At 55.1% G+C, this 19,842-nt stretch overlaps 1 protein-coding gene and 1 long non-coding RNA gene across 3 annotated transcripts in view; one reads left to right on the plus strand and one right to left on the minus strand.

Annotated features, from left to right (window-relative positions):
• LOC105495438 (DEAH-box helicase 37) overlaps positions 1-19,842 on the plus strand; it is a 44,844-nt gene that overhangs the window by 14,738 nt on the left and 10,264 nt on the right. The window contains exons 6-18 of one of the 2 annotated variants that reach the window (XM_071070816.1): positions 421-513; positions 3,237-3,333; positions 4,382-4,495; positions 7,119-7,220; positions 7,431-7,545; positions 8,851-8,946; positions 9,177-9,262; positions 10,240-10,384; positions 11,045-11,121; positions 11,422-11,654; positions 15,845-15,956; positions 19,133-19,239; positions 19,389-19,577. In XM_071070816.1, the coding sequence (XP_070926917.1) occupies positions 421-513; positions 3,237-3,333; positions 4,382-4,495; positions 7,119-7,220; positions 7,431-7,545; positions 8,851-8,946; positions 9,177-9,262; positions 10,240-10,384; positions 11,045-11,121; positions 11,422-11,654; positions 15,845-15,956; positions 19,133-19,239; positions 19,389-19,577 (1,566 nt within the window). The remainder of the gene's footprint in view (positions 1-420; positions 514-3,236; positions 3,334-4,381; positions 4,496-7,118; positions 7,221-7,430; positions 7,546-8,850; positions 8,947-9,176; positions 9,263-10,239; positions 10,385-11,044; positions 11,122-11,421; positions 11,655-15,844; positions 15,957-19,132; positions 19,240-19,388; positions 19,578-19,842) is intronic. The other variant, XM_071070817.1, reaches the window with a different exon arrangement.
• LOC105493619 (uncharacterized) overlaps positions 18,296-19,842 on the minus strand; it is a 36,171-nt gene continuing 34,624 nt past the window's right edge. The window contains exon 5 of the long non-coding RNA XR_011608702.1: positions 18,296-18,423. This is a non-coding gene — a long non-coding RNA (uncharacterized lncRNA). The remainder of the gene's footprint in view (positions 18,424-19,842) is intronic.

Consider the following 19,842-nt stretch of genomic DNA (forward strand, 5'->3'; position numbering starts at 1 on the left):
GCACCCAGCGAGGACCAGCCCTGTCAGCAGCCTTTCGAGGGAGAGCAGCCCCAGGCCTGTGGCATTAACATTCCCACAGAGCTGGGACCAGCCACCCGTCCGCTTGGCGGGTTCCTGTGTCTGGAGGAGCTTGTGCTTGACTGGGGCAAACAGAGCTCCCAGCCTGGTTCCCCCAGGCCTCGTTCCTTCTAGTGGCTGCCTGGTGTCCGCTGCACCGTGAATGTTGAACCATTTTCTGTGTGTTGTTGGCATTTGGGCTGTTCCCTTTGCTGTTAAAAGTAGTGCAGCCTGGCCTTGTTTCCCATGGCCCCTGGGCAAGCGCCAGGTCAGTATGGTGAATCTTGCTGTGGAACTGCATGAGGCTTTGGGATGAGCAGGTGGGGCCACGCACTGTTGATGGCCATGTTCTTCCTCCCCCAGTGAAGACAGCATCATCGGTGTCACAGAGCCCCGCCGAGTGGCCGCCGTGGCCATGTCCCAGCGAGTGGCCAAGGAGATGAATCTGTCCCAGCGGTGAGGGCTCTACTTCCTGGGGGGAACTATGGGGTGGTCCTGTGGCCTTGCCCAGACCTCCTGGGAAGCCCAGGAGGAGATGAGCGGCGTCTGTGCTGAGGGTGCTGGGTGGAGTGTCACCTCTGCGTGTAGCACTGGGAATCATTGTGGGAGACAGCTTTCCAGGACCTGCCCAAGCAGGCAGCCTTCAAGCAGGCCCTCGGCTTACATCCTGCACAGTATGCGGAGGGGACAGAGTGGCCCATCCAGGGGCTCGAGAACAGAGCAGGGGGCCAGATGCAGGCAGTCACGGAGCTAGTACCTAGCATTGCCGGGTTAATGTAAAACTCAAGGTTCTAAAGTACAAAATCTTGGCTGAGTGTGGTGACTCACACCTGTAATCCCAGCACTTTGGGAGGCCGAGGTGGGCAGATCACCTGAGGTCGGGAGTTTGAGACCAGCCTGACCAACATGGAGAAGCCCTGTCTCTACTAAAAATACAAAATGAGCCAGGTGTGGTGGCACATGCCTGTAATCCCAGCTACTCAGGAGGTTGAGGCAGGAGAATCACTTGAACCTGGGAGGCAGAGGTTGCCATGAGCCAAGATTGCGTCATTGCACGCCAGCATGGGCGAAAAGAGTGAAACTCTGTCTCAAAAAGAAAAGAAAAAAAACTCTGGCAGTAAGTCTGTAGGACTTTCTTTGGAAAGCAACCTTGAACAGGCAGATATAGCACTTGCTTTGCAATGGCTGGGAGCACGTGTTTATAATGCAGATGCCTGTATCTAACATGTCCAACGTGGTCTAAAATCCAGAAGGCACAAAAGAGCACAGAGTGAGAGCCTGCCTCATCCGCCCACTCATCAGATGTTACTAGGCAGCATCTAGTGTGCCAGGCCCATCCTGGGCTCTCAGGATGTGGTAGTGGGCCGGACAGAGCCACGGCCCCCAGGTCAGCCTGCCAGTCGGGGGTGGGCCGGACAGAGCCACGGCCCCCAGGTCAGCCTGCCAGTCGGGGGTGGGCCGGACAGAGCCACGGCCCCCAGGTCAGCCTGCCAGTCGGGGGTGGGCCGGACAGAGCCACGGCCCCCAGGTCAGCCTGCCAGTCGGGGGTGGGCCGGACAGAGCCACGGCCCCCAGGTCAGCCTGCCAGTCGGGGGTGGGCCGGACAGAGCCACGGCCCCCAGGTCAGCACGCCAGTCGGGGGACTTGGTGTCTGTCGGTTAGGCTGGGAGGACACTAAGGCAGGGATGGAGTACTGGGGGCCCCTTCTCACCTAGTGCCCTGCCTCCTCCCCAGGAGCAGCCACCACTGCCCATCTCCTGCACATCCTCCTGGACAATTGTGTGCATAGTCAGCGTGCGTCTAGAAAAAACTGCCTCATCCTCTTTTTAACTTGTTAAATATTATAAAAATGTGAGGACTGGGCATGGTGGCTCATGCCTGTAATCCCAGGACTTTGGGAGGCCTTGGCGGGCAGATCACCAGAGGTTGGGAGTTCGTGGCTAGCCTGACAAACATGAAGAAAACCTGTCTCTACTAAAAATACAAAAAAAATTAGCCGGATGTGGTGGCGTACACCAGTAATCCCAGCTATTCAGGAGGCTGAGGCAGAAGAATCGCTTGAACCTGGGAGGTGGAGGTTGCCGTGAGCTGAGATCACGCCATTGCACTCTAGCCTGGGCAACAAGAGTGAGACTCCATCTCAAAAAATTGGGGGCATATGCATAAGTAGAAAGGATAGTATAATAAGCCCCCAGGTACCCAAGACCTAGTTATAATAATTGTCAACTCCTGCCCTACCCTGTTGGGTCTGTACTCTCCTCCTGGCCCCCTCCCCACCACTGTTTAGAAGCAAATCATAGATACTTTATCCTCGATATTTTGCTGTACAGATCTGAGAGATAAGGACTTTTTTTTTTTTTTTTTTTTTTTTTTTGAGATGGAGTCTCGCTTTGTCACCTAGGCTAGAGTTCAATGGCGTGATCTTGGCTCACTGCAACCTTTGCCTCCAGGGTTCAAATGATTCTCCTGCATCAGCCTCGCGAATAGCTGGAATTGCAGGTGCCCGGCTAATTTTTGTGATTAGTAGAGACGGGGTTTCACCATGTTGGCCAGGCTGGTCTTGAACTCCTGACCTCAGTTCATCCACCCATCTCGGCCTCCCAAAGTGCTGGGATTATAGGCGTGAGCCATTTTTTGTTTTTTTGAGATGACTCTGTTGCTCAGGCTGCAGTGCAGTGGTGCCATCTTGGCTCACTACAGCCTCAACCTCTTGGGCACAAGTAATTCTCCCACCTCAGCCTCCTGAGTAGCTGGGACTACAGGTGTGCACCACCACACCAGGCTAATTTTTGAGTTAAGACAAGGACTTTTTGTGAAACACACACAGCTATAGTACCCCTATGATAGCTGCCAAGTCTGTGTAGTCTCCAGAGCACACTCCAGCCCACGTGCAGGTCTCCCCGGCGTCTCCTGGCGTAGTCGCCATCCGAGGAGGGCTCTGGCCAAGGTGTTTGGGGCCTGGCTCCTCAGTTGCCCTCAACAGCTCCTTCCCTTCCCTTCAGAAACCAGGATTTTGGAGGGGGAGAGTGGACTGGGGAGATGTCTGGGCCTTGTTTCAGGTTGCTGGTGGGCCCTGCCCTCAAGCCGCCTGCCTGTTCCATGACCTGCCTTGTAGTGGCCCCGTGGCGACAGCCCCAGCCAGGCGTGGCTCTGCCCTAAACCGAACTCTGCCTACGCAGGGTCGTCTCCTACCAGATCCGGTATGAAGGAAACGTGACAGAGGAGACCAGAATCAAGTTCATGACGGATGGCGTGCTGCTCAAAGAAATCCAGAAGGTTGGTTGCGGATCCTGGCGCACAGAGCAAGGCCAGTGGGCGTGGGGGCGGGTGCTAGGCGTAGCACTCCCACGGTGCTGCTGTGTGACTTTGGGTGAGTTACTGAACCTCTCCAAGCTCAGTTTCTTGATGAGTATGTTAGTGCATTCCTCAGAGAATCATTTTGAAGTGGAAATTGTAGAGTGCATGCCAACAGCTTAGCACAGTGGCCCGTACCTAGAAGGTGCTCGTGAAATGTGAACTTGTATTTTTATTATAACTGACTCACAGAGTTCACGCCTTGCCCAGGGTGTACTGAAAGCCTGTGGTGTGCAGGCTCTGCCCTGCGGTGGGCCCAGACACAGACACCTCTTGGGAGCTTCGAGTCCCGTTGCGTTTGGTGAGGGGCAGCACCAGACTCGGAGTGGGGTGCCAGCCTCAGGCTGGGGGACAGGGGAGCCGTTGGGCCTTGCCCTTGAGAAGGGATGTGTCTTCACGGTCCCTGGCCACAGAAGCTGCGTCCCAAGGTCTTTCCGTTTGTAAATCGGAACCCGAGCTGCTGCCTCCCATCAGCGCACTTGGGCCTTGGGGAAGCGCCCCACGCTTCCTAGGGAGCTGGCCATTTGATCAAGCGGATGGCACGCGTGTCTGGAGAGCCTGCAGGGCCCGGGTAGGGGACTGCTGTCTGGTGAAGAAGCTGTGCTCCGTGCTGGCTGTGACATCCCCTTGGGCAGGGCCAGTCTCCCAGGGGTATGGCAAAGGTGATTCCAGCCCTCCTGGCTTGGAGGCCACTGGGACTCCTGGGGGTGTCGGTGGATGCAGTTTGGGTCCGGGTGGCCCCTGTCTGTGTGGCATCTGCTGTCCGACTGCCCACGGCCCCACCGCCCATCTCATGTCCATTTCCCACCTGCCCTCCTGCCCTGCGGGCATCGAGTTGAGCAGCTCACCTCTGAAGAAGAGCAGCTGCCCTTCCTCTCACACTGTCTCCTCAAGTGGGAGTTCTGAGACGTGAAGCGGCCCTTGGGGCTCAGGCCGGGAGGGCGGGCCTCACCCCTGGACCTCCCCCCAGGACTTCCTGCTGCTGCGGTACAAGGTGGTGATCATCGACGAGGCCCACGAGAGGAGCGTGTACACGGACATCCTCATCGGCCTCCTGTCCCGCATTGTGACTCTCCGGGCCAAGGTAGAGCAGGAGGCAGGTGCTGGGGAGCCCCGAGCCCTGGGCCCCCCCAGCTCTGTCGGAGGCTTGGGCTCCCTTCACTTGTTCCCCGTTGCACCCTGGGCTGCTGCCATGAGCAGGTGCCCCAAGGACAAGGTCCCCTTGGGCCTAGGTCTAGGCCCTGTGCCAGGGCCGTGAATCTTGGAACAGCCCCTGTATGATCCCTTCCCCACCGCCCCGGCACCAGCCTCATAAACTGGTGTCCTTCTGCGCACCCAAAGCAAGAGGCTCAGGCGAAGTGCTGATGCCTGGCCAGGCGCAATGGGCCAGTTGATGAGGCCTCTGGGCCTCTGGGATCAGCAGAGCGGGTGGGCCTGCCCGGCCAAGGGTCAGACTCCCGGAACTCTGAGAGGGGCTCCCCAGGGCCTCTTTCTCCATCTCCCTGCCCCAACCTGACACAGGCCTGCTGAGTGGAGGGTGCCACCCGGGGGCTGGGCTCCATGCAGGAGGCCTGTCCTACCCTCCCGGCGGGGAGAGGGGCCTGTGCTCCACATGTGCCACGAGCCTGGCCACGTTCAAGGCCCTGATAATTGACAGTGCACAAGACACCATCTTGTTCTAACAGTTCCTGCCCTCCTGGGGCTTCCACTTCAGCAAGGGTGGCAGGCAGGACGCAGACTCAGAGTGTGTGAGCCAGTGACGGACAAAACTGGGGGCAGTGGAGGGAGGATGCGGGGCTAGTGAGAGTTTCACCCGAAAGGTGACCTCTGAGCTTGAGTGGAGGGCTGAGTGAGGGAGGGAGCGAGCAGCGTGCGTCGCAGAGCAGGGAGAAGTCTGACCGGAGGAGCGCAGTGCAGAGGTCTGGAGGCGGGCATCTGCCTGGTGCCTTTTTTCTTTTGGTAACAAGCTTTATTGGGCTGTGATTCATTTTTCATATCATTCATCCATTCAAATGTACAATTCAATGGTTTTTAGTCCATTCACAGAGTGTGCAGCCATCACCACAGTTTTACGTTTCATCACTCATCAATCCCAAAAGAAACCCTAGGCCGGGCACGGTGGCTCACGCCTGTAATCCCAGCACTTTGGGAGGCTGAGGTGGGTGGATCACTTGAGGTCAGGCGTTCGAGATCAGCCTGGCGAACATGGTGAAACCCTGTCTCTACTAAAAACACAAAAATTAGGCCTGGTGGGCCGGGTGCGGTGGCTCAAGCCTGTAATCCCAGCACTTTGGGAGGCCGAGACGGGCGGATCATGAGGTCAGGAGATCGAAACCATCCTGGCTAACACGGTGAAACCCCGTCTCTACTAAAAAATACAAAAAACTAGCCGGGCGTGGTGGCGGGCGCCTGTAGTCCCAGCTACTTGGGAGGCTGAGGCAGGAGAATGGCGTAAACCCGGGAGGCGGAGCTTGCAGTGAGCTGAGATCCGGCCACTGCACTCCAGCCTGGGTGACAGAGCAAGACTCCGTCTCAAAAAAAAAAAAAAAAAAAAAAAAAATTAGGCCTGGTGGCGGGCGCCTGTAATCCCAGCTACTCGGGAGGCTGAGGCAGGAGAATCACTTAATCCCAGCGGGTAGAGCTTGCAGTGAGCCGAGATCACGCCACTGCACTCCAGCCTGGGTGAGAGAGCGAGACTTCATCTGAAAAACAAAAACAAAAAGAAACCCTGTGCCTTTTACGGTTTTTTGTGGTGGTGATTTTTGTTTTGTTTTGTTTTTTTGAGGCACAGTCTCATTGTCACCAAGGCTGCAGCGCAGTGGTGCAATCGCAGCTCACTGCAACCCCGACCTTCTGGGCTTAAGGAATCCTTTTGCCTCAGCCTCCCAAGAAGCTGGACCACGGTCACTCTGTAACCATTTGCAAATGATTTCCGACAGTGGCTGCAGAGTTCCATGGTACTTCCCCACCAGCAGTGGCAGAGCTTCCAGCTTCTCCACATCCTGCTAACACTTGTCATTTTCCATTATTATTATTCTAGACATCCCTGTGGGTGGAAAGTGATATCTCACTGTGGTCTTGGTTTGCGTCTTTAGGGAGTCTAGAGTGGCCAAGCAGCGAGCGTGAGGTGGAGTCAGGAAGGCACGGGGGTAGGGCAGAGAGGGACGGTCACTGTGGAGCAAGAGAGGGGCCTGTGCTGGGCGCCATGCCTCCCACAGAGGTGCTCTGGCCACTCCTTAGCTTCTGGGTTTGGGGTTTCCTAGCAGCAAAGGCAGCAAGGGCTTGAAGCAGAGCTCATCATGAGGCCATCAGGCATTGCTGAGCGGCCTGGGGACCAGAGAGCTCCCTCCCACCCCCACAGACCTCCGAGAATCAGGCAGCTCCTCCCTGAGCCCCCAGAACAGACACCCGGTGAATCTTGGTGTCAGGTGGGAGCTAGGTTGGGTGGGCCCCAGTCTCAGCCCACCTGCCTCATATTCCACCATCAAAGCCTGACTCTGAAAGACACCCTGGAACAAGCCACCGCCCTGGGAGCAGCAGGTCCCGCTATTGACTCACTTTCTCCAAGGAGCCTTTGGCATCCAGAAAGGGGCAGAGGGTGGGGGCTGGAAACGGGGTGGGCAGCAGGGCACCCTCATGCTGATTTCCCAGGCTTCGGACCCACCTGTAGTACTGGGGCCGCGGTCACCAAGCCTGTCCTCCCACAGAGGAACCTGCCACTCAAGCTGCTCATCATGTCGGCCACACTGCGGGTGGAGGACTTCACCCAGAACCCGCGGCTCTTCGCCAAGCCGCCCCCGGTCATCAAGGTAACACAGGGTCCCAGGTCCTCCGTGAGCTTGGACGGCACAAGGTCGCCCTGGTGTCGGGAGCCTCCTGAGAGACCTCACTTGGTCCCATGGGGGATTGACAGCAGCTTGGAGAGGGTGTTGGAAACCTTGATTCAGAATGATGGGGAAAGGGAAGGCAGCCCTGGGCCGAAGCTCGCCCCCCACCGCGCCTTTCTGGGCATCCCACAGGTGGAATCCAGGCAGTTCCCAGTAACTGTGCATTTCAACAAGCGGACACCACTGGAAGACTACAGCGGCGAGTGCTTCCGGAAGATTTGCAAGATCCACCGGATGCTGCCCGCAGGTGAGGCCCTGGCCAGGTCAGGGGAAAGGAGCCTCCCTTCCTAAACCCTCGCTGAAGGCACAAGTGTGGGAGGGCCCATCTCCGAGTGGCTCAGAAAAGTCCCTTGTCCCTGCTAGGCCTCACTTCCTCACTTACTCCAGAGTGTTCACAACACCTGTCCTGCCTTATTCCACTCAAAATACTGTGAGGCTTCAGCAGCTACCAGATGGTAGAGTTTGCCATCTGCCCCCATCTGGTAAGCAGAAAAACCCACAGAGCCCAGGCCGGTGCTGGCAGGTGACCATAGACACTGCAGGGGAACAGGCACATCCCCTCGAGAATCACGGATACCCTTCACAGTTCTGCCTTGTCCCCATCACACCCGATCCTTTACTCACCTCATGTTACGGAAATGGACGTGACCTTTCTGTGTGAATAGATTGTGATCACTTCTAGCCAGTGATCACTTCTACTTTTTTTTGAGACAGAGTTTTACTTTTGTTGCCCAGGCTGGAGTGCAGTGGCGGATCTTGGCACACTGCAACCTCCACCTCCTGGGTTCAAGCAATTCTCCTGCCTCAGCCTCCCAAGGAGTTGAGATTACAGGTGCACACTGCCACGCCCGGCTAATTTTTTGTATTTTAGTAGAGATGGGGTTTCATCATGTTGGCCAGGCTGGTCTCGAACTCCTGACCTCAGGTGATCTGCCTGCCTCAGCCTCCCAAAGTGCTGGAATTACAGGTGTGAGCCACCGCGCCCAGCCTAATCAGAGACTCTTGTGTGCCGAATTCGGGCCCAAGGCTGACTTTCTTCATGTTAGGGAGGCAGGGAGCCGTGGGGGTGCTTCCCACCAAGCTTGAACTCCTCCTTCAAGGAAGCTGAGGTCGCTGCTTCATGATGCTCTGTCCTTGCTCTGCTTACAGCCTCTCGGGGCTCCCATCCATTCTCTGGGAGACTGGGGCTGGTGGGAGGCGAGGCGGAAGCTTGGGCAGTGAGCCTTCCTGCAGCCTCGGGTCTCAGGGCAGCCACGGCGCTGTCACAAGTGTGGTGTGCAGGTTTTCACTTGAGCACATTTCTCAGGGCTTTTGGGTCTGTGCCTGGGAGTGGCGTTGCTGGGCTGTGTGGTCGCTGTGTTTGTTGAACTCCCTGGCAACAGCTCCTTCAGTCTGGGGGTGCTGCCTCCTGCTCGTCTATGTCTGTGTACCCCTGTCCTCCCGCATTATCCCTGGAGCCCCGCCTCTCAGAGCAGGGCCTGGCAGGTGCCCATTGCTAAGCAAATGTTTGTGAGTGACTGATGGATAACAGAGGGGCCCGTTCTTTCCGCAGGCGGCATCCTGGTATTCCTGACGGGGCAGGCTGAGGTGCACGCGCTGTGCCGCAGGCTCAGGAAGACTTTCCCACCCTCCAGAGCCCGGCCACAAGGTAAAGAGGACTCCCCGACCCGCGCTCTGCCCTGAGCAGCTGGGCCTGGCCTCACGCTCCCTGGCTGGGGTGCAGCTCCCGCCTCTGAGCTTCCCTCTGGGAGCGTCAGCACCTTTGCCGTCCCCCACCTCACCCCCGAATAAATGGCCGTGCCTTGAACAACAAAGAGCAGTGTGCTAGCGACCATGCGTGCCACACACGCCTTTCTCTCCAACCTGCCCCTTTTCCAGAAAAGGACGATGATCAGAAAGACTCAGCGCAGGAAATGCGGAAGTTTAAGAAGTCGAGGGCCAGGGCCAAGAAGGCGCGGACCGAGGTACGTGGGGGGCTGGCAGGGACTCCTGGAGAGTAAGGCTGTGTTGTCCAGGATAGCAGCCACCAGCACCATGTGGCTGCTTAGGTTTAAGTGTAATTGGAATAAAATGAAATTAAAAATCCAGTTCCTGGTCGGGCGCAGTGGCTCATGCCTGTAATTCCAGCACTTTGGGAGGCCAAGGTGGGAGGATCGTTTAAGGCCTAGAGTTTGAGACCAGCCTGGGCAACATGGTGAGACCCTGTCTCTACAAAAAATTTTTAAAATTAATCCAGTGTGGTGGCACATGCCTGTGGGCCCAGCTGCTCAGAGGCTGAGGTGGGAGAACCATCTGAGCCCAGGAGGACAAGGCTGCAGTGAGCCGTGATGGCCCCACTGCACTCCAGCCTGGGCAACAGAGTGAGACTCTGTCTCTGAAAAGGAAAAGAAGGCCAGGCGTGGTGGCTATGCCTGTAATCCCAGCACTTTGGGAGACTGAGGCAGGTGGATCACCTGAGGTCAGGAGTTCAAGTCTAGCTTGACCAACATGGCGAAACCCCGTCTCTACTAAAAATACAAAATTAGCCAGGCATGGTGATATGCGCCTGTACTCCCAGCTACTCTGGGATGGCTGGGCTGGGAGGTGCTTTCCTCTAGCCTCTGCATGAAGGCACCGTGGGTCTTGCGGTCCGTGACAGTAGCGTAAACGCTCAGCCGTCTCCAACTTGCCTGTTGCACTACTGATGTGTCAGGCAGTGATCCAAGTTCTTCACATGTGTTCACACAACCCTCCCACCAGCCTGAGAGACAAGGTCTGTGATAGTCCCCATTGTTTAGGTGGGGACACTCAGACAGGAAGAGATAGTTATGTGGCCTGCCCCGGGTCACACGGCCCGTGGGTGTGGACTGGGGCTTCCACATGAGGGCACCTGTCTTCCTGCACATGCCTCATCCTCACACCAAGGGTCCCTGCAACCCGGGTGTCTATGTGTTCGCCGTAGGTGCTGCCCCAGATCAACTTGGATCATTACTCAGTGTTGCCGGCAGGCGAAGGCGATGAGGACAGGGAGGCGGAAGTGGACGAGGAAGAGGGGGCCCTGGACTCCGACCTCGATCTGGACTTGGGGGATGGCGGGCAAGATGGAGGTGTGTTCCTAGCCCCGCTTCCTGCTCACGTGCATTAGCTCTGCCCTGAGGCTGTGGCCAGAGCCCTTGTGGCCCCCTGGGGGCCGGGGTTCTAGCAGCTTTGTCCTCGATGCTTCCTGAGTTCTTTGAAAGTGCCGGGCACGAGGAGGCCTGGAACATTTGCCGTGCTGGATGTAATGGGGCTGCCAACCCCTTTGCTGACAGGTGCGGGTCTCCAGGGCCCAGGGGTGTTGCCCCGCTCCGTGTGCTCGCAGGAGCCCCCGAATGTAGATGGACCCAGTGCCCTGCTGTCAGCCAGGGGCTGAGTGGGGCAGCAGAGGGTACCCCAGTACTGGCTCAGCCTGAGCCTACCACAGTGCTGCCAGGACACGAGGAGCAGAGTCAGGCCCCCAGGATCCATGCCAGGGGTTTGGAGGAGGAGATTGTGCAGCACAGCAGGGGTTCAGATCCGACTCAGGGCAGTAGAGACCAGAGAGCCCCTGGGAACCTCTCAGCAGTCCCCCCAGGTTTGGCCTGGCTGGTCCCAAGGGGAGCCTCCTCAGCAGGGCAAAGAAAGGAGTTCTGGTGGAGCAGCCTACGGGTGCAGGGCAGCTGTGGCTGGCTCCTGCCTATGGGCATCTGTCCCGGCCCGGTTGCCAGTAACCTCTGCTTTCCCTCCAGGTGAGCAGCCGGACGCCTCCCTCCCACTCCACGTGCTCCCGCTGTACTCTCTGCTGGCCCCAGAGAAGCAAGCACAGGTAACCGTGCTGGGCCGGTGCCCAGCTTTTGGGGCACTTTTAAGGACATTGCAGTGAGGTTAGTCAAGCCCTTGGTCCTCTCCATCTGCTGTTTGACCAGCATCCCCAGAGTTTTGAGGAATATTGAGGTAGTTTTGGAGAACAGGGAACAGTCCTGCAAGGCACTGGGTCCCAGATGGGGTGGCTTGTCCTTGCTACCTCTCCAGCACACCAGCCTGGGTGGCTCTGTCCTTGGACCTCCATTCTACGATTTCGTTCCTGATTCTGGTGTTTTCCTGCCATCCCCTCCCTGAATCCTAGGTCTTTAAGCCTCCACCGGAGGGGACTCGGTTGTGTGTTGTGGCCACCAACGTTGCCGAGACATCTCTTACAATCCCTGGCATCAAGTACGTGGTGGACTGTGGGAAGGTCAAGAAGCGTTGCTACGACCGCGTCACCGGCGTGTCCTCCTTCCGCGTCACCTGGGTCTCCCAGGCATCAGCTGACCAGCGAGCAGGCAGAGCAGGACGGACAGAGCCCGGCCACTGCTACAGGTGGGTTACCCAGGCTCCTCCTCAGGGACTTTGGCGCCGCCTTGCAATAGCCACTGAGGAACAAGGGAAGGATACTGACCCCACCTCCATCTGTAGTGCGTCCCGTGTCCTGCCGGGCCCCTGTGACTTTGGGGTGCTCCCCAGCCCTTTTGCTGGCTTTCAGATACTCACAGTATTTCTTTCTTTTTTTTTTTTTTTTTGACATGAAGTTTCACTCTTGTCACCCAGACTGGAGTGCAATGGCGCGATCTCGGCTCACTGCAACCTCCACCTCCTAGATTCAAGCAATTCTCCTGCCTCCGCCTCCTGAGTAGCTGGGACTATAGGTGCCCACCACCACTCCCAGCTAATTTTTGTATTTTAATTTTATTTATTTATTTAAATTTTTGTATTTTTAGTAGAGACCAGGTTTCAGCATGTTGGCCAGAGTGGTCTCAAACTCCTGACCTCAGGTGATCCACCCGCCTCGGCCTCCCAAAGTGTTGGGATTACAGACGTGAGCCACCGCGCCCGGCCTACTTGCACTCTTTCTTTTTTTTTTCTTTTTTTTTTTTCAAGACGGAGTCTTGCTCTGTCGCCCAGGCTAGAGTGCAGTGGCGCGATCTCGGCTTACTGCAAGCTCCACCTCCCGGGTTCACGCCATTCTCCTGCCTCAGCCTCCCAAGTAGCTGGGACTACAGGTGCCCGCCACCACGCCCGGCTAATTTTGTATTTTTTTTTTTTTTTTTGTATTTTTAGTAGAGATGGGGTTTCACTGTGTTAGCCAGGATGGTCTTGATCTCCTGACCTCGTGATCCGCCCATCTTGGCCTCCCAAAGTGCTGGGATTACAGGCGTGAGCCACCGTGCCCAGCCCACTGTTTCTTTATTCTGCTACTGAGGTCAGGGCCAGCTCTTGAGTGCTGTTTGTTTTGTTAACAGCTTGATCAGGATATAATTCACATACCATAAAGTGCATAATTTTAGAGCGTACAATCCAGGAGTTTTTAGGACAGTCACAGAGTTCTGCAACCATCACCACAATCAATGTCAGAACTTCCCATCAACCCAAAAAGAAACCCCGTGGCCGTTGCGGTCACCCCCATTCTTCCCCGCCCCACCCTGTGGCAAGCAGCAGTTCGCTGGTGTTTGTCTCTAGGGATATGCCTGTTGTGGACAGTTCAGATAAATGCAATAAAGTCATACAAGGTGTCGCCCCTTGTGTCTGGCCTCTGTCGCTCAGCACGGTAAGTTTTTGAGGCTCACCCCGGGTGGCTGGTGTCAGCACCCCGCTCCTGGCCGTGGCTGAATGATATCGCACCATATGGATGTGCCAAGCTTTGTTTGTCGGTTCATCAGCTGGTGGACGTTTGGTTGTTTTCACCTCGTGGCTATTGTGGATAGTGCTGCTCTGAACACTCAGGTACAAGGATTTGCCTGACTCTGTTTTCATTGCTCTTGCAGTGGAACCTAAGAGAACCGCTGTGCCGTATGGTAACTCTGGGTTTAACTTACCGAGGAACCACCAAACTGTTTTCCACAGCAGCTGCCCCATTTTACATGCCTACCAGCAGTGAATGAGGGTTTCAGTTTCTTCACATCCTCACCAACACTTTTTTATTTTTTTTTTGAGATGGAGTCTCGCTCTGTCACCCAGGCTGGAGCGCAGTGGTGCAATCTCAACTGACTGCAACCTCCGCCTCCCGGATTCAAGCAGTTCTCCTGCCTCAGCCTCCCAAGTAGCTGGAATGATAGGCATGCATCACCATGTCCATATAAGTTTTTGGTTTGTTTGTTTGTTTTGTTTTTGAGACTGAGTCTCGCTGTTGTCAGCCTGGACTAGAGTGCAATGGCTCAATCTCAGCTCACTGCAACCTCCGCCTCTGGGGTTCCAGCAATTCTCCTTCCCCAGCCTCCCAAGTAGCTGAGATTACAGGTGCCCACCACCACGCCCAGCTAATTTTTGTATTTTTAGTAGAAATGGGATTTCACCATGTTGGCCAGCCTGGTCTCGAACTCCTGACCTCAGGTGATCCACCTGCCTCAGCCTCCCAAAGTGCTGGGATTACGGGCGTGAGCCATGGTGCCCGGCCAATTTTTTGATTTTTGGTAGAGACAGGGTTTCACCATGTTGGCCGGGTTGGTCTCGAACACCTGCCTCGGCCTCCCAAAGTGCTGAGATTATAGGCATGAACCACCGCACCTGGCCAGCACCAACACTTATTTTTAATATTTTTGTTTTGCTGGGGTTTTTTCTGAGAGACAAGGTCTCGCTCTGTTGCTCAGGCTGGAGTTCAGTGGCATAAGTATAGCTCACTGCAGCCTCTGCTTTCTGGGCTCAAGCAGTCTTCCCACCTCAGCCTCCCACGTAGCTGGGAGTAGAGGCACGTGGCACTGTGCCTGGCTTCAGGTGTTTTTTTTGTTTTGTTTTGTTTTAATGTGTGACTATGTCCTGTCACACAGCCCTGCCGAGGTCCTGAGAATATGTGCCCCTACCTACCCCACCCCCACTTTTTTTTATATGAAAGCTTCAGTATATTTGAAGTGGGTGTGAAGTGGTATCACACTGTGGCTTTGGTTTGTTTCCCTAATGATGGCCTCTTTTCATATGCTTACTGGCCCTTCATGCATCTTCCTAGGTAACTGCCTATTCAGATCTTTCACTCATTTTTTTTTTTTTTTTTTTTTTGAGACGGAGTCTGGCTCTGTCACCCAGGCTGGAGTGCAGTGGCGCGATCTCGGCTCACTGCAAGCTCCGCCTCCCGGGTTTACGCCATTCTCCTGCCTCAGCCTCCCGAGTAGCTGGGACTACAGGCGCCCACCACCTCGCCCGGCTAGTTTTTTGTATTTTTTAGTAGAGACGGGGTTTCACCGTGTTAGCCAGGATGGTCTCGATCTCCTGACCTCGTGATCCGCCCGTCTCGGCCTCCCAAAGTGCTGGGATTACAGGCTTGAGCCACCGCGCCCGGCCTCACTCATTTTTTAATTAGGTTATTTGTCCTTTTATTGTTGATCTGTAAGAGTTCTTTAGGCCAGGCACTATGGCTCACGTGCCTGTAATCCTAGCACTTTGGGAGGCCAAGACGGGCAGATCACAAGGTCAGGAGTTCAAGACCAGCCTGGCCAACATAGTGAAACACTGTCTCTACTAAAAATACAAAAATTAACTGGGCATGGTGGTATGCACTTGTAATCCCAGCTACTTGGGAGGCTGAGGCAAGAGAATCACTTGAACCTGGGAGGCAGAGGTTGCAGTGAGCCAAGATCACGCCCCTGCACTCCAGCTTGGGCGACAGAGCGAGACTTTGTCTCAAAAAAAAAAAAAAAAAAAGTTCTTTATGTAACCTGGATATTAGATCCTAGTCAGATGTGTCATTGACAAATATTTTCTCCTAATCCATGTGCTGTAATTGTGTGTATGTGTGTGCATGTATGTAATAAATAGCTTTATGGCTGTTCCTTTTGTCAGGGCTACATGTTAATTACAAAAGTAGAAAATTTAGAAAATTTACAAAGAAAACCAGTAAGAAGTAACTGTTGTTAAAGTGTAGAGTGCTATGCACCATCCCCTGTTTTAAGTACTCTACAAGGAATAATACCTTTTCTTTTGGTTTTGAGATGGGGTCTCGCTCTATTGCCCAGGCTGGAGTACAGTGGTGCCATCTGGCTCACCGCAACCTTCGCCTCCTGGGTTTAAGTGATTCTCCTGCCTCAGCCTGCCGAGTAGCTGGGACTACAGGTGCACGCCACCGTGCCTGGCTAATTTTTGTATTTTTAGTAGAGATGGGGTTTCCCCATGTTGGCCAGGCTGGTCTCGAACTCCTAACCTCAAGTGATCCATCCGCCCCAGCCTTCCAAAGGGCTGGGCTTACAGGCGTGGGCCACCACACCCAGCCCGTGGAATAATATCTAGTTAATTTTCACCAAATCCCTACAAGGCAGCAGCAATTTGAGCTGCATTTCACAGGTGAGGAGAACGAGGCAGGAAGAGGTGAAGCACCGTGCCTGGTGTCAGGTCGGGATCCAGTCTCAGTGGCCGTGGCTGAGTTTTGCGTTTGTTGTCCTGGTTTCTCTCTGCCCAGGCTGTATTCATCTGTGGTTTTTGGTGTGAGTTTTGCATTTGTTGTCCTGGTTTCTCTCTGCCCAGGCTGTATTCATTTGTGGTTTTTGGTGTGAGTTTTGTGTGTGTTGTCCCGGTTTCTCTCTGCCCAGGCTGTATTCATCTGCGGTTTTTGGTGACTTCGAGCAGTTTCCTCCTCCTGAAATCACCCGGAGGCCTGTTGAAGACTTAATCCTTCAAATGAAGGCTCTCAACATTGAAAAGGTCAGTTGCTGCCCCCAGTCCCGCTCTGAGCCACCCCAGTGGGCCACCTCCCTTTCCCTGAGGCAGGGAGCCCAGAGCTGGGCCTGCTGGTGTCTGGCCTGTGGCAGCCGCTTACACGACAGTGCATCAGCAGGTGCTCCCAGGGCTTTTGGACTCCTGTCACCGTTGCCTCCCTAATGCTGTGTCCCCCGTGGGCACCCAGGGGATGGCTGCCTGGAGTAGAGGCAGCAGGGTCCTGCGCGCTGTTCGTGGACCATCTGTCCGTGGGGCGTGCAGAACGTGCTGCTGGCTCTTCCTGGCTGCAGCCTTCTCCGACGCAGTCCTCCAGTGGAGGGGGATCCCTCTAGGGTCACCTCCCCTCTCCCTGCTCCAGGGCAGGCTGAGCCAGGCAGTGCCCCGTGCCACGCTGTGTGCTGTCCTGTGGGCATTCAGATCACCATTTAACTGATGAGGAAACAGAGGCAGGGAAGTGAAGGTTTTTGTCCAGGGTCACACATCTAATAAGCAATAGAACCCTTTTAAACATCTGTGCTCACTGATTTGTCTGGATGTTAATATGTTCAAAATTATAAAAACTTTAGATACTTGAGATCACCAGGGAGAAGGTGAAGCCTGTCCCACTGTCCACTATTTGTGACCTGTGTCCCAGTTATGTTTCCAAACACATAACATCCTGTACTTTATTATTGTGGTTGTCTGAATATTATGTGATATTTTACAGGCTGCTTTGGGCTTTTTTCACCTAATAAAAATCATGGGTGCTGGCCGGGCATGGTAGCTCACACCTGTAATCCCAGCACTTTGGGAGGCCGAGGCAGGTGAATTACTTGAGGTCAGGAATTCGAGACCAGCCTGGCCAACATGGTGAAACCCCATCTCTACTAAAAATAAATTTAAAAAAATATTAGCCAGGGAGGCTGGGCACGGTGGCTTACGCCTGTAATCCCAGCACTTTGGAAGGCCGAGGCAGGTGGATCACGAAGTCAGAAGTTCAGGACCAGCCTGGCCAACATAGTGAAACCCTGTCTGTAGTAAAGATATAAAAAATTAGCTGGGTGTGGTGGCACACACCTGTAATCCCAGCTACTCAGGAGGCTGAGGCAGGATAATCACTTGAACCCAGGAGGCAGAGGTTGCAGTGCACTTAGATTGCACCATTGCACTCCAGCCTGGGCGACAGGGCAAGACTCCGTCTCAAAAAAAAAAAAAAGAAGCCAGGCATGGTGACAGGCGCCTATAATCCCAGCTACTTGGGAGGCTGAGGCAGGAGAATCACTTGAGCCTGGGAGGCAGAGGTTGCAATGAGCCAAGATCATGCCATTGCACTCCAGACTGGGAGACAGAGCAAGACTCTGTCTCAAAAAAAAAAAGGGCTGGGTGCGGTAGCTCACGGCACTTTGGGAGGCCGAGGCGGGCAGATCACAACATCAGGAATTCGAGACCAGCCTGGCCAATGTGGTAAAACCCCATCTCTACTAAAAATACAAAAATTAGACACTACAGGTGGTGGGCACCTGTAGTCCCAGCTACTTGGGAGGCTGAGGCAGGAGAATTGCTTGAACCCGAGAGGCAGCATTTGCAGTGAGCCGAGGCCGTGCCATTGCACTCCAGCCTGGACGACATAGCAAGACTCCATCTCAAAAAAACAAGAATAAAAGAAAAAGAAAAACATCATAGATGCCAAGTACGTGCTGGGCGCTCTGTATGTGTGACCTCAGGTTATCCTCCCAGCCACTCTAGGAGGGAGTTGCTAGTGTTATCGCCCCATTTTCCAGATGAGGAGCCTGAGGCACAGAGACAGGCCTGATTGTGGGTCACATGGATAAAATGTGTCAGGGCTGGGCTGGGAGCTCAGTGTGGCTGGGAGCACTGTCTGGAGTGCCTCCCACAATGACATCACGTCCCCTCTGTAGAAACTCTGCAGTGGCTTCTCCTGGCTCTTGAGTCAGCTCCAGAGCAGCTCCCCACTTGCCTTCCCCCAGTCCTGGGTTCCTAGTGTTCCCGCCCTACCTGTGTGCCTGCTGTAGGCCCACCGCCCCGCCTCTAGCTTTATTGAGATAGAGTTGGCGCACCACACAGTCACCCGTTGAAAGTGTGCGGGTCAGTAGTTTCCAGTGTGTTCACAAAGTTGTGTAAACACCCCCATGGCCATTTTCATCACCCCAGACAGAAAGAAAGCATGTCGCCTTCATCTGTCACCACCTCCCAGCTCCCTGGCCCCTGCGCCCACTCCTCTCTATAGATTTGCCAGTTTGGGACATTTCATGCAGATGGAATCCTGCAACATGTGGCCTTTGGGCCCGGCGTCTTTCCCTGAGTGTGATGTTCTCAAGGTCCATCCGTGGTGTAGCGCGTGTCGCTGCTTCATTCCTTTTCGTGGCTGAATCATAGTCCATTTTGTGGATGGACTGCGTTTTGTTCCTCCACTCCTCCATTGAGAGACGCGTGGGTCGCTTCCGTCTTTTGGCTATTGTGATAAATTTATTCACATTATTATTATTATTATTTTTGAGAGGGAGTCTCACTCTGTCACCCAGGCTGGAATGCAGTGGCATGATCTCAGCTCACTGAAACCCCCGCCTCTCAGGTTCAAGTGATTCTCCCATCTCAGCCTCCCAAGTAGCTGGGACTACAGGTGAGCGCCACCACGCCCGGCTAATTTTTGTCTTTTTAGTAGAGATGGGGGTTTCACCATATTGGTCAGGCTGGTCTCGAACTCCTGACCTCAGGTGATCTGCCCGCCTCAGCCTCCCAAAGTGCTGGGATTACAGGCGTGAGCCACCGCACCGGGCCAATTTATTCATATTATGCCTCACTGACTACCTGTGGCCCCTCCTGGTCAAATGACGCTAAGTCCTCATGAGTGTAACAGTATGTTTAAAAACAAAAACCGAAAAAAGCACCCAGTGGGGGCAAAGCACAGCCCTCAGTGCCTAGCCAGTGCTTGGGATGTGTTTTTGAGTGAATGGATGATGTGAGTGAGTGAAGGAGGCTTTGGGGTTCCATTGGGACCTGGCCTTTGAGGGTGCCCCAGCCCCCTGTGTCCCCACTGGCATGAGCTGAACCCGGAGAGAGCGGGTGGAGGGAGTGCCTGCCACAGATGGAGCAGGAGCACCGGACTTGCTTCTTGGCATTCACCGTGTCCCTGCCGTGTCTCCTCGTGTCTCGTGTCCCAGGTCATCAACTTCCCCTTCCCGACGCCCCCCTCCGTGGAGGCCCTTCTTGCCGCCGAGGAGCTGTTGATCGCACTGGGTGCCCTGCAACCGCCCCAGAAAGCAGAAAGGTAGGGCCAAGAGATGCAGGACTCAGTTCCTGTCCTGTTCGGGGCCCTCTCTCCCCTTTGCTGGGCCTGAGCCGCCTCAAGCGTGAGGCCTCCCAGCTCTGGCTCCAGAGCTCCTCTCAGAGCACTGCCACCACCACCTCCATCTCCAGGGTGAAGCAACTGCAGAAGAACCGGCTGAGCTGCCCCATCACTGCGCTGGGCCGGACCATGGCCACGTTCCCCGTGGCACCCCGCTACGCCAAGATGCTGGCTCTGAGCCGGCAACACGGCTGCCTGCCCTATGCCATCACCATTGTGGCCAGCATGACGGTGCGGGAGCTGTTTGAGGAGCTGGACAGGTGCGAGGTTAGCAGCTGGGTACTCAGGGCCAAGCTCAGTCCTGACGGGCTCCAATCTGAGAGCCGACCTGCACCCCGGCTTCCTAGGGAATCACCGGCTTGTTGGGTGGCCTCCTGCAAGACCCTCATTCTCTCTGAGCCCTTCTGTATTCTGATCTCTGCAGTGGCCCTGTTGGTCCCTGTCTGCTGCCCCTTATACATCGCATGAAACAGACTAGGAGGTGGGGGGTCCCCCTGATCATCAGAGGGTCATAGATTCCAGAAA

Source organism: Macaca nemestrina, chromosome 10, assembly GCF_043159975.1.
Source record: "Macaca nemestrina isolate mMacNem1 chromosome 10, mMacNem.hap1, whole genome shotgun sequence".
Lineage (NCBI taxonomy): Eukaryota > Metazoa > Chordata > Mammalia > Primates > Cercopithecidae > Macaca > Macaca nemestrina.